This window comes from Salvelinus fontinalis, unplaced genomic scaffold (genome assembly GCF_029448725.1).
Source record: "Salvelinus fontinalis isolate EN_2023a unplaced genomic scaffold, ASM2944872v1 scaffold_0239, whole genome shotgun sequence".
Taxonomy (NCBI): Eukaryota; Metazoa; Chordata; class Actinopteri; order Salmoniformes; family Salmonidae; genus Salvelinus; species Salvelinus fontinalis.
The window spans coordinates 226,381-239,421 of NW_026600448.1; the positions used below are offsets into that span (position 1 = coordinate 226,381).

The 13,041-nt window shown below is 47.8% G+C and overlaps 2 protein-coding genes across 2 annotated transcripts in view; one reads left to right on the forward strand and one right to left on the reverse strand.

The window, feature by feature from the left end:
* The window catches only part of LOC129844835 (serine hydroxymethyltransferase, cytosolic-like), a 67,760-nt gene extending 65,519 nt beyond the window's left edge, over positions 1 to 2,241 (forward strand). Inside the window, exons 9-11 of the mRNA XM_055912986.1 lie at positions 965 to 1,081; positions 1,233 to 1,343; positions 2,028 to 2,241. Coding sequence (XP_055768961.1) covers positions 965 to 1,081; positions 1,233 to 1,343; positions 2,028 to 2,200 — 401 coding nt within the window. The 3' untranslated portion in view covers positions 2,201 to 2,241. The remainder of the gene's footprint in view (positions 1 to 964; positions 1,082 to 1,232; positions 1,344 to 2,027) is intronic.
* A 7,691-nt stretch (positions 2,242 to 9,932) lies between these two features.
* On the reverse strand, positions 9,933 to 11,157 carry LOC129844836 (protein 4.1 homolog). The gene is made up of 2 exons (XM_055912987.1): positions 10,067 to 11,157; positions 9,933 to 10,027 (listed from the first exon to the last, which is right to left on the reverse strand). The coding sequence occupies exon 1, from the start codon at positions 11,134 to 11,136 to the stop codon at positions 10,213 to 10,215; it is 924 nt and encodes a 307-aa protein (XP_055768962.1). The 5' UTR covers positions 11,137 to 11,157; the 3' UTR covers positions 9,933 to 10,027; positions 10,067 to 10,212.
* Positions 11,158 to 13,041: the final 1,884 nt, after the last annotated feature.

The window sequence follows — 13,041 nt, forward strand, 5'->3', positions numbered from 1 at the left end:
TGCTGTATGGTTGTGTTTATGTCGCTGTATGGTTGTGTTTATGTCGCTGTATGGTTGTGTTAATGTTGCTGTATGGTTGTGTTAATGTCGCTGTATGGTTGTGTTTATGTCGCTGTATGGTTGTGTTTATGTCGCTGTATGGTTGTGTTAATGTCGCTGTATGGTTGTGTTAATGTTGCTGTATGGTTGTGTTAATGTCGCTGTATGGTTGTGTTAATGTCGCTGTATGGTTGTGTTAATGTCGCTGTATGGTTGTGTTTATGTCGCTGTATGGTTGTGTTTATGTTGCTGTATGGTTGTGTTAATGTTGCTGTATGGTTGTGTTAATGTTGCTGTATGGTTGTGTTTATGTCGCTGTATGGTTGTGTTAATGTTGTGTTTATGTCGCTGTATGGTTGTGTTTATGTCGCTGTATGGTTGTGTTTATGTTGCTGTATGGTTGTGTTAATGTTGCTGTATGGTTGTGTTAATGTTGCTGTATGGTTGTGTTTATGTCGCTGTATGGTTGTGTTTATGTTGCTGTATGGTTGTGTTAATGTTGCTGTATGGTTGTGTTAATGTTGCTGTATGGTTGTGTTAATGTCGCTGTATGGTTGTGTTTATGTTGCTGTATGGTTGTGTTTATGTTGCTGTATGGTTGTGTTAATGTCGCTGTATGGTTGTGTTTATGTCGCTGTATGGTTGTGTTTATGTTGCTGTATGGTTGTGTTAATGTTGCCGTATGGTTGTGTTTATGTTGCTGTATGGTTATGTTAATGTTGCTGTATGGTTGTGTTTATGTCGCTGTATGGTTGTGTTTATGTCGCTGTATGGTTGTGTTTATGTCGCTGTATGGTTGTGTTAATGTTGCTGTATGGTTGTGTTAATGTTGCTGTATGGTTGTGTTTATGTCGCTGTATGGTTGTGTTAATGTCGCTGTATGGTTGTGTTTATGTTGCTGTATGGTTGTGTTAATGTTCTCCAGGGGGTTCTGATAACCATCTGATCTTACTGGACCTGAGGCCCAACGGGACGGACGGAGGACGAGCTGAGAAGGTTCTAGAAGCTGCTGCCATCGCCTGCAACAAGAACACCTGTCCAGGTAAGTAACAGACACTGTCCTCTGTAGGTGGTGAGAGTGCTCTGTGTCCCAGTGGTCTATATGTGTGTATATACGTAATGTGTGTGTGTGTGTGTGTGTGTGTGTGTGTGTGTGTGTGTGTGTGTGTGTGTGTGTGTGTGTGTGTGTGTAGGTGATAAGAGTGCGTTGCGTCCCAGCGGTCTGCGGTTCGGCTCTCCTGCTCTGACCTCCAGAGGAATGGTTGAGGACGACTTCAAGAAGGTCGCAGAGTTCATCCACAGAGGTGACCTCTAACCCCTGACCTCTGTCTGTAGACATAGTACTGACCCTAGATATCCAGCTAGCAGACCAAGGTGACCTCTAACCCCTGACCTCTGTGTCTATAGACATAGTGCTGACCCTAGATGTCCAGCTAGCAGACCAAGGTGACCTCTAACCCCTGACCTCTAACCCCTGACCTCTGTGTCTATAGACATAGTGCTGACCCTAGATGTCCAGCTAGCAGACCAAGGTGACCTCTAACCCCTGACCTCTGTGTCTATAGTCATAGTGCTGACCCTAGATGTTCAGCTAGCAGACCAAGGTGACCTCTAACCCCTGACCTCTGTGTCTATAGACATAGTGCTGACCCTAGATGTCCAGCTAGCAGACCAAGGTGACCTCTAACCCCCTGACCTCTCACCCCTCGTTCTCCCTACAGGTATCCAGATTACCCTGGACATCCAGGCCTCTCTGCAGTCCAAGGCCACCTCTAACCCCCTGACCTCTCACCCCTCGTTCTCCCTACAGGTATCCAGATTACCCTGGACATCCAGGCCTCTCTGCAGTCCAAGGCCACCTCTAACCCCCTGACCTCTCACCCCTCGTTCTCCCTACAGGTATCCAGATTACCCTGGACATCCAGGCCTCTCTGCAGCCCAAGGCCACCTCTAACCCCCTGACCTCTCACCCCTCGTTCTCCCTACAGGTATCCAGATTACCCTGGACATCCAGGCCTCTCTGCAGCCCAAGGCCACCCTGAAGGAGTTTAAGGAGGCCCTTGCAGGGGAGGTGAAGCACCAGGAGCGGGTAGCAGAGCTGAGGGGGGAGGTGGAGGCTTTCGCTGGGGGGTTCCCCATGCCTGGTCTGGAGGAACTTTAGAAGACCCGGGGGGTCCGATGGCTCTTACGGCTGCCGGTGTGTGTGTGTGTGTGAGAGGGAGTGTTTATGTGTGTGTGTGCTTGGGGGCCTCTGCTGTTGCACCCTGTTGAATAAACCTCCCATCTCCTTTCTCAACGTCTTGTAGGGAAAAACCCCAAACTATTCTGCTCTTTGTTTCATTAGTCCCCTGTTGTTACAATCCCAGAATGTGTTGCAGGTCAGCAGTTTTCAAGATGAAGGATTTTCAAGAAGCGACGTCACCTGCCGCATCATCATCACTTCTTGAAAATCCTTTATCTTGAAAACTTGATTGCTGACCTGCAAAACTGACTGTTTCCTTCTCTGCTGTCCTCTGTCTTAACGGTTTGACTGACTGGTTTGTCCTCTGTCTTAACGGTTTGACTGACTGGTTCCTTCTCTGCTGTCCTCTGTTAACGTTTTGACTGACTGGTTTGTCCTCTGTCTTAACGGTTTGACTGACTGTTTCCTTCTCTGCTGTCCTCTGTTAACGGTTTGACTGACTGGTTTGTCCTCTGTCTTAATGGTTTGACTGACTGGTTCCTTCTCCGCTGTCCTCTGTCTTAATGGTTTGACTGACTGGTTCCTTCTCTGCTGTCCTCTGTTAACGGTTTGACTGACTGGTTTGTCCTCTGTCTTAACGGTTTGACTGACTGGTTCCTTCTCCGCTGTCCTCTGTCTTAATGGTTTGACTGACTGGTTCCTTCTCTGCTGTCCTCTGTTAACGGTTTGACTGACTGGTTTGTCCTCTGCCTTAACGGTTTGACGGACTGGTTTATTGTAATGAAACCCAAGACAAATAAAACTCAGATGTGAAACACGCCTCGGTCTCTCCCGTCTCTTTTTCTTCAGAAGATGAACGATACTGTAGGCAGCATGTGTGAGTCAATGGATGTGATTTAGAGCGTGCATTGTGGGTAGATATAGTTCCAGACATACACACATTTATCACGTTTCCATTGACAGAGAAAGATACCTGGACAGTTACACAACAGACTGTAGAGGAACCGGCTGTGTTTTACCTGACTGTAGAGGAACCGGCTGTGTTTTACCTGACTGGAGAGGAACCGGCTGTGTTTTATCTGACTGGAGAGGAACCGGCTGTGTTTTATCTGACTGGAGAGGAACCGGCTGTGTTTTATCTGACTGTAGAGGAACCGGCTGTGTTTTAACTGACTGTAGAGGAACCGGCTGTGTTTTATCTGACTGGAGAGGAACCGGCTGTGTTTTATCTGACTGGAGAGGAACCGGCTGTGTTTTATCTGACTGGAGAGGAACCGGCTGTGTTTTAACTGACTGGAGAGGAACCGGCTGTGTTTTATCTGACTGTAGAGGAACCGGCTGTGTTTTATCTGACTGGAGAGGAACCGGCTGTGTTTTATCTGACTGTAGAGGAACCGGCTGTGTTTTATCTGACTGGAGAGGAACCGGCTGTGTTTTATCTGACTGGAGAGGAACCGGCTGTGTTTTATCTGACTGGAGAGGAACCGGCTGTGTTTTATCTGACTGGAGAGGAACCGGCTGTTTTATCTGACTGGAGAGGAACCGGCTGTGTTTTATCTGGCTGTAGAGGAACCGGCTGTGTTTTATCTGACTGTAGAGGAACCGGCTGTGTTTTATCTGGCTGGAGAGGAACCGGCTGTGTTTTATCTGACTGTAGAGGAACCGGCTGTGTTTTATCTGACTGGAGAGGAACCGGCTGTGTTTTATCTGACTGGAGAGGAACCGGCTGTGTTTTATCTGACTGGAGAGGAACCGGCTGTGTTTTATCTGGCTGGAGAGGAACCGGCTGTGTTTTATCTGGCTGGAGAGGAACCGGCTGTGTTTTATCTGACTGGAGAGGAACCGGCTGTGTTTTATCTGACTGTAGAGGAACCGGCTGTGTTTTATCTGACTGTAGAGGAACAGGCTGTGTTTTAACAGACTGTAGAGGAACCGGCTGTGTTTTAACAGACTGTAGAGGAACCGGCTGTGTTTTATCTGACTGGAGAGGAACCGGCTGTGTTTTAACTGACTGGAGAGGAACCGGCTGTGTTTTATCTGACTGGAGAGGAACCGGCTGTGTTTTATCTGACTGGAGAGGAACCGGCTGTGTTTTATCTGACTGGAGAGGAACCGGCTGTGTTTTAACTGACTGGAGAGGAACCGGCTGTGTTTTATCTGACTGGAGAGGAACCGGCTGTGTTTTATCTGACTGGAGAGGAACCGGCTGTGTTTTAACTGACTGGAGAGGAACCGGCTGTGTTTTATCTGACTGGAGAGGAACCGGCTGTGTTTTATCTGACTGGAGAGGAACCGGCTGTGTTTTATCTGACTGGAGAGGAACCGGCTGTGTTTTAACTGACTGGAGAGGAACCGGCTGTGTTTTATCTGACTGTAGAGGAACCGGCTGTGTTTTATCTGACTGGAGAGGAACCGGCTGTGTTTTATCTGACTGTAGAGGAACCGGCTGTGTTTTATCTGACTGGAGAGGAACCGGCTGTGTTTTAACTGACTGTAGAGGAACCGGCTGTGTTTTATCTGACTGGAGAGGAACCGGCTGTGTTTTATCTGACTGGAGAGGAACCGGCTGTGTTTTATCTGACTGGAGAGGAACCGGCTGTGTTTTATCTGACTGGAGAGGAACCGGCTGTGTTTTATCTGACTGGAGAGGAACCGGCTGTTTTATCTGACTGGAGAGGAACCGGCTGTGTTTTATCTGGCTGTAGAGGAACCGGCTGTGTTTTATCTGACTGTAGAGGAACCGGCTGTGTTTTATCTGGCTGGAGAGGAACCGGCTGTGTTTTATCTGACTGTAGAGGAACCGGCTGTGTTTTATCTGACTGGAGAGGAACCGGCTGTGTTTTATCTGACTGTAGAGGAACCGGCTGTGTTTTATCTGGCTGGAGAGGAACCGGCTGTGTTTTATCTGACTGTAGAGGAACCGGCTGTGTTTTATCTGACTGGAGAGGAACCGGCTGTGTTTTATCTGACTGGAGAGGAACCGGCTGTGTTTTATCTGACTGGAGAGGAACCGGCTGTGTTTTATCTGGCTGGAGAGGAACCGGCTGTGTTTTATCTGGCTGGAGAGGAACCGGCTGTGTTTTATCTGACTGGAGAGGAACCGGCTGTGTTTTATCTGACCTTAGAGGAACCGGCTGTGTTTTATCTGACTGTAGAGGAACAGGCTGTGTTTTAACAGACTGTAGAGGAACCGGCTGTGTTTTAACAGACTGTAGAGGAACCGGCTGTGTTTTATCTGACTGGAGAGGAACCGGCTGTGTTTTAACTGACTGGAGAGGAACCGGCTGTGTTTTATCTGACTGGAGAGGAACCGGCTGTGTTTTATCTGACTGGAGAGGAACCGGCTGTGTTTTATCTGACTGGAGAGGAACCGGCTGTGTTTTAACTGACTGGAGAGGAACCGGCTGTGTTTTATCTGACTGGAGAGGAACCGGCTGTGTTTTATCTGACTGGAGAGGAACCGGCTGTGTTTTAACTGACTGGAGAGGAACCGGCTGTGTTTTATCTGACTGGAGAGGAACCGGCTGTGTTTTATCTGACTGTAGAGGAACCGGCTGTGTAAAACCAGACCTGATGAAACTCACACACACATTAAGCACACTGGAACCCAAAACAGCCTTACCACAATCTTTAACGACCAGTAGAATAAAACACACATCCAAACACCTTGACTTTTCAAACAAACAGCAAGATGGAATGACCTTTGTAAAGGAAACGCCAACATGAAGTGTTTTAATAGGGCGTTGGGTCTCCACCAATCAGAACAGCTTCAATACACCTTGGGCATCGATTCTACACGTTTTCTGGAAGTCTATTGGAGGGATGAGACACCGTTCTTCCACGAGGGAATTCCATCATTTGGTGTTTTGTTGATGGAGGTGGAAAACGCTGCCTCAGAATCCCCCGTAAGCGTTCGGTTGGGTTGAGATCTGGTGACTGAGACGGCCGTGGCATACGGTTCACATCGTTGTCATGCTCATCAAACCATTCAGTGACCTCTCGTTTCCTGTGGATAAGGGCATAACCATGGTAGCCAAAATAATGGCCTGCCCAGTACATTTTCATACATGACCCTAAGCATGATGGGATGTTAATTGCTTAATTAAGTCAGGAACCACACCTGTGTGGATGTACCTGCTGTCAATATACTTTGTGTCCCTCATTTTACACAAGGGTTTTTGGCAGTTACCTGTAGATGGTAGAACAGTAGTTAGGATATTGAGGGACCACTAGCTGGTTAGGATATTGGGGGACCACTAGCTGGTTAGGATATTGGGGGACCACTAGCTGGTTAGGATATTGGGGGACCAGTAGCTGGGTTAGGATATTGGGGGACCAGTAGCTGGTTAGGATATTGGGGGACCAGTAGCTGGGGTAGGATATTGGGGGACCAGTAGCTGGGTCAGGATATTGGGGGACCAGTAGCTGGTTAGGATATTGGGGGACCACTAGCTGGTCAGGATATTGGGGGACCACTAGCTGATCAGGATATTGGGGGACCACTAGCTGGGTCAGGATATTGGGGGACCAGTAGCTGGTCAGGATATTGGGGGACCACTAGCTGGGTCAGGATATTGGGGGACCAGTAGCTGGGTGGAATGGGCCAGGTAACAGGTTATCATAGATGTCATTCCCCAAACAGTTGGTCAATATCTCAGTAAAACGGTGGTCGCCACGTCAACGTTTATAAACAAACTTTGTTACATCCTCATGCTGACATCACAACACTCCCACAACGTCACAGTGACAACCTTCAAAAAACAGTTTCAATACGTCACATTTAGTGTTAGTTTTACAAAGTGTCCAGGAAGATGCTGGATGGTTACTATGGGGAAAGTGGTTGCCGCCGCCCGGTGTAGTAGCACCGTAACTAGGAACATACAGAGAAGGAACTGTCGGACGCTTCATAACGTCCCCCCCCCCCCGGAGACGAGCCACACCCCCCCCCCGGAGACGAGCCACACCCCCCCCCCCGGAGACGAGCCACACCACCCCCCCGGAGACGAGCCACACCTCCCCCCCCGGAGACGAGCCGCACCCCCCCCCGGAGACGAGCCGCACCCCCCCCGGAGACGAGCCGCACCCCCCCCCGGAGACGAGCCGCACCCCCCCCCCCGGAGACGAGCCGCACCCCCCCCCGGAGACGAGCTACACCCCCCCCCCCCGGGGACGAGCCGCACCGGGCGACACATTTGAAATGTACTTCTGATTTATTAAGATCCACATTAGCCAACTGCAATACATTGAATACACGGAGCAGGGTGGGGGGGGGAAAGAAATGGCATAAACAAAAAACAATTTAAATGTATTTTGGGAAGAGCTGTGGTCACCATTTATTTAATACGTTAAAAGCAGCGTTACCCAAACTCGGTCCCGGGGACCCCGATGGGGACACGTTTTGGTGTTTTACCCCCCTAGCACTACACAACTTATGGTTCCCAGGACCGAGTTTGGGAAACGTTGCATTAAATAAACCCAAACATCAGACGGTATTAAGGACATATTTCCTGGTTGTTGGTTTGTTGCTACATAGCACCGGTCACCTGACATGTTACTTCCAGGTTGAAATATCACAATACTTAAGCATCAGGTTGAAAAGGGGAAAATAATGTACCCGTGAAAATACCGTCTGATGTGTATATTTTATGTATTACATGAACGGTGCCCTTCTGAAAATACATTTAAAACCGGTTTTAAATTAGATTTTTTCCCCCCCACTCTGCTCCATGTATGCCACAGTACAGTCATACTACCCATAAACAGGGAAACGGTTCACATTGTTTTTCCCAGAATACATTTCAGAATCGTAAAATAAGGCCTGTGTAAATCTCTCTAAGACAAAATGATTTTTTAATCAAATATAGGTCGCCTTTATTTACCCCCCCCCCCCCCCCCAAAAAAAAATGATACGCTAATTAGCTGCTAATGTGGCTATCATAAAGAACTACAAATACCATGATGATCTGGGCGAGACTGCCGAATCGAGGCAAAGGTAAGAATCTCTGTATGAACTATCTAATGTTAGCTAAATGTAGTCATTAATAAATTGGCTACATTTCATTTAAATTGACAATTCTGTGAACTGTCTTGTGTAAGTTTTTAATTGACACTACCTGTTAGCAAAGGTGTCAGCTAGAGAGCATGCTGGGATTTGTAGTCTTGCATGATGTCTACTTTGATGCTAATTAGCATTTTCAAATCTTGAGAGTAAACAGAGCCGAATATATTGATAAAAGTCACCTTGTCCGAGAGAGATTAACATGGTGGAATAACGATTGGAACCATTTCCTTGTTTGACCGCTAGGTTTTATGGGAATTATGACACCTCCACTATGGGGCTCTATAAATCAATGATGTGTATAAACCCTGGATGGCTGACAGGGGGGTGCTGTATTGCAGCCATCTTGGCTCTCCTTAATGATGTGTATAAACCCTGGATGGCTGACAGAGGGGTGCTGTATTGAAGCCACCAGGCAGCCATCTTGGCTCTCCTTAATGATGTGTATAAACCCTGGATGGCTGACAGAGGGGTGCTGTATTGAAGCCACCAGGCAGCCATCTTGGCTCTCCTTAATGATGTGTATAAACCCTGGATGGCTGACAGAGGGGTGCTGTATTGAAGCCACCAGGCAGCCATCTTGGCTCTCCTTAATGATGTGTATAAACCCTGGATGGCTGACAGGGGGGTGCTGTATTGAAGCCACCAGGCAGCCATCTTGGCTCTCCTTAATGATGTGTATAAACCCTGGATGGCTGACAGAGGGGTGCATAATTTTACATATGTGAGCTAAACTAAAATATCCCCCCCCCCCCCCCCCCTTAAAAGTACTAATGTCACTGTCCCCCACTACAACAACAACAAATACTTAAATACATGTAATTTTGTCCTTGACACCTTTAATTAAAATGCTGAATTCCATCCATTCCTATGGAGGACTGTCAATATGGCCGACCGGTGGCTTAAAGCCTCTAATTGGCCAATACATAGCATCAGTAGTCCAGAGTTTATATACACGTCGTTGGAATAGATGCGGAACTCGACCAAAACAATGGAACGACATTGCCATGGAAACGCGTCGGGGTAAAGATCCCAAGCTAAATTAGCCTACATTTTAAGTTATTGTCTTATATGTGTATTTCACACTATGTTGAGGTAAAAAATCTGAGTATAATGTTTGTATGGATGTTTCACATTAACTCACGTCATCGTCACCAATCAACTGCATTCGTGTTTTTTTTTTAAACGACGTGACTACCGTCAACGATTTCTGTATGCTAGCTATGCTACCAGCTTATACGAATGGGAGTTAGCATTTAGCAGTCACCTCTTCTAAACCTGAAAAACTTCTACATGTTATGCAGGGAAAACAGTCCAATATTTCCAAATAGGACTCAAGTAAATACATCGTGGGCTTGTTACAATACAGAAATCATGACTGATTATCCTCTTTTGTTAGATTAGATGTGTTGAATGGGCACCAATCTGGTCCTTTTACAACGTCAACGTTCCTAAGCAACTGTAGTAGTACTGTGGTTCTGTGGACAACATGCAACATCACGTGACACAGACCCGGCACGAACACACACAGAACATGCATCATATTAACGTTACACACACACACTTCTCGCTCAGATCAGAAGGACGGCTCATAGTGACTTGTCAATCAATCAAAATCAGTGTCCAGGTTCCCGCCCCCCCCCGGTTACATTCATCAGAAGGACGGATGGACAGCATGATTGCGACGTCACTGACGTGAACACTTGTGACATTACATTCACTAAACACCCTCAGTCTCTCCTGGTTACCTAGGAGACAGAGACAGGCCCCCCGTCTCTCCTGGTTACCTAGGAGACAGAGACAGGCCCTCCGTCTCCAACCTAGAGTGAATCTCCGCAGATCTTCTCCTCCAGTGTTGTTTTGAGGGAGGTGAGTAGAGAGGACTTGAAGGCTCTCAGGCTCTAGGAGATTCTCCCTCAGTCAATGTTTCAGATCAGATCTTGTATAAGAGACTAGAGGTGTAGTTAAAGGTGAAGCTGGGTGGGGCTCTGCTCCTAGTAGCAGACTGAAGGCTGGTGGGGTCTACGCCCGTCTCTGGGGTTATAGCGCCCCCAGTGGTAGGGTCTACGCCCGTCTCTGGGGTTATAGCGCCCCCAGTGGTAGGGTCTACACCCGTCTCTGGGGTTATAGCACCCCCAGTGGTAGGGTCTACACCCGTCTCTGGGGTTATAGCACCCCCAGTGGCTGGGTCTAGGTTCTGCTCTGGGGTTATAGCGCCCCCTGTGGCTGGGTCTAGGTTCTGCTCTGGGGTTATAGCACCCCCAGTGGCAGGGTCTACGCCCGTCTCTGGGGTTATAGCACCCCCTGTGGCTGGGTCTAGGTACTGCTCTGGGGTTATAGCACCCCCAGTGGTGGGGTCTACGCCCGTCTCTGGGGTTATAGCGCCCCCAGTGGTAGGGTCTAGGTACTGCTCTGGGGTTATAGCGCCCCCTGTGGCAGGGTCTAGTATGTTGTTAGCTTCCAGGTCCTGCTGTGTGGTTCCAGGCGTGTTGTCCATCTCCAGGTAGTGCTGTGTGATCAGCTGACTCAGGTACATCAGGACGGCACAGTCGTCTTCCCCAAGCCTGAGCTGATCCCTCAGGAAGCCCCGCGTCCTCTCTTCTACTTCCTGTCTCTGCTCCAGGTGGCTGATGGGAAGGTGGAGGTGATGTGTAAAGCTAAGGAGGAAGGCCCGCGCAGCCAGTCTACCGAGCGTGTTCTGGAGATGTAGGAAGTAGGTGGAGCCTCGGCGGAGGTGGGTACGGTGGTCCGCCACGTTGGCCAGGAGGGTTCCGCGGTAACCGGGGCAACGGAGGGTCTTCCGGTCGGCGTCCAGGACGGAGATGTAACGGCTGTAGCGAGACAGAGAGCAGAGCATGCTGGTCCCCGCGGGAGACGCCATCCTGGAGGAAAAGAGGGAGGACAACTTTAGTCTGAATGAGATGTATAGCGCCTGGGGAAAGTCTAGACAGATTTTATATTGATCAAATGGGGGAAAACAATCCCAATTTAATGCACTTTTTATATTTTAATTTAAGGCAGCAAAATGAGGTAGCAGGAAGTTGCACTGACTGACCCGAGGACTGTATGGGACTGATCCCCACTCACACCAGGCCCCTCCTCTGCAGTCCTATGATGCACTGACTGACCCCAGGACTGATGACAGCATCATGTCATGTGACAGCCTGACTGTATGGGACTGATCCCCCCTCACACCGGGGCCCTTCCTCCTCACCTCTGTAGTCCAATGAGTTTCCATCTCTGTAGGTCTGCGAGGCTGAAGGGGCAGGAGAGCCAGGGCTGGACCCTCTCCCCACAGCGCCCGGGTCCAGGCACGTAGAGGGCTAGAGCGGACACCAGCCTCCTGACCCTCCCCTCCTCAGATCCCAGGACCACCAGGGTTCGACCGCTCAGTAGGGACCACAGGGCATGCAGGGCAAACGGATACTGACGCACAAACCTGGAGGTAGAGAGACCGAGAGAGAGATAATCACGTGTTATTGGTCACGTACACGTGTTTAGCAGAGGTTATTGTGGGTGTAGCGAAATGCTTGTGTTCCTATCTCCAACAGTGCAGTAATATCTAACTAAATGCTTGTGTTCCTAGCTCCAACAGTGCAGTAATATCTAACTAAATGCTTGTGTTCCTAGCTCCAACAGTGCAGTAGTATCTAACTAAATGCTGGTGTTTCTAGCTCCAACAGTGCAGTAGTATCTAACTAAATGCTTGTGTTTCTAGCTCCAACAGTGCAGTAATATCTAACTAAATGCTTGTGTTCCTAGCTCCAACAGTGCAGTAGTATCTAACTAAATGCTGGTGTTCCTAGCTCCAACAGTGCAGTAATATCTAACTAAATGCTTGTGTTCCTAGCTCCAACAGTGCAGTAATATCTAACTAAATGCTTGTGTTTCTAGCTCCAACAGTGCAGTAGTATCTAACTAAATGCTGGTGTTTCTAGCTCCAACAGTGCAGTAATATCTAACTAAATGCTTGTGTTTCTAGCTCCAACAGTGCAGTAGTATCTAACTAAATGCTTGTGTTCCTAGCTCCAACAGTGCAATAGTATCTAACTAAATGCTTGTGTTCCTAGCTCCAACAGTAATATCTAACTAAATGCTTGTGTTTCTAGCTCCAACAGTGCAGTAATATCTAACTAAATGCTTGTGTTCCTAGCTCCAACAGTGCAGTAGTATCTAACTAAATGCTTGTTTTCCTAGCTCCAACAGTAATATCTAACTAAATGCTTGTGTTTCTAGCTCCAACAGTGCAGTAGTATCTAACTAAATGCTGGTGTTTCTAGCTCCAACAGTGCAGTAATATCTAACTAAATGCTTGTGTTTCTAGCTCCAACAGTGCAGTAATATCTAACTAAATGCTTGTGTTTCTAGCTCCAACAGTGCAGTAGTATCTAACTAAATGCTTGTGTTTCTAGCTCCAACAGTGCAGTAATATCTAACTAAATGCTTGTGTTTCTAGCTCCAACAGTGCAGTAGTATCTAACTAAATGCTTGTGTTTCTAGCTCCAACAGTGCAGTAGTATCTAACTAAATGCTTGTGTTCCTAGCTCCAACAGTGCAGTAGTATCTAACTAAATGCTTGTGTTCCTAGCTCCAACAGTAATATCTAACTAAATGCTTGTGTTTCTAGCTCCAACAGTGCAGTAGTATCTAACTAAATGCTTGTGTTCCTAGCTCCAACAGTGCAGTAGTATCTAACTAAATGCTTGTGTTTCTAGCTCCAACAGTAATATCTAACTAAATGCTTGTGTTTCTAGCTCCAACA

Coding starts and splice junctions, on each gene's coding strand:
- LOC129844836 (XM_055912987.1), bottom strand. CDS start 11,136: ATGCTCTGCTCTCTGTCTCGCTACAGCCGTTACATCTCCGTCCTGGAC.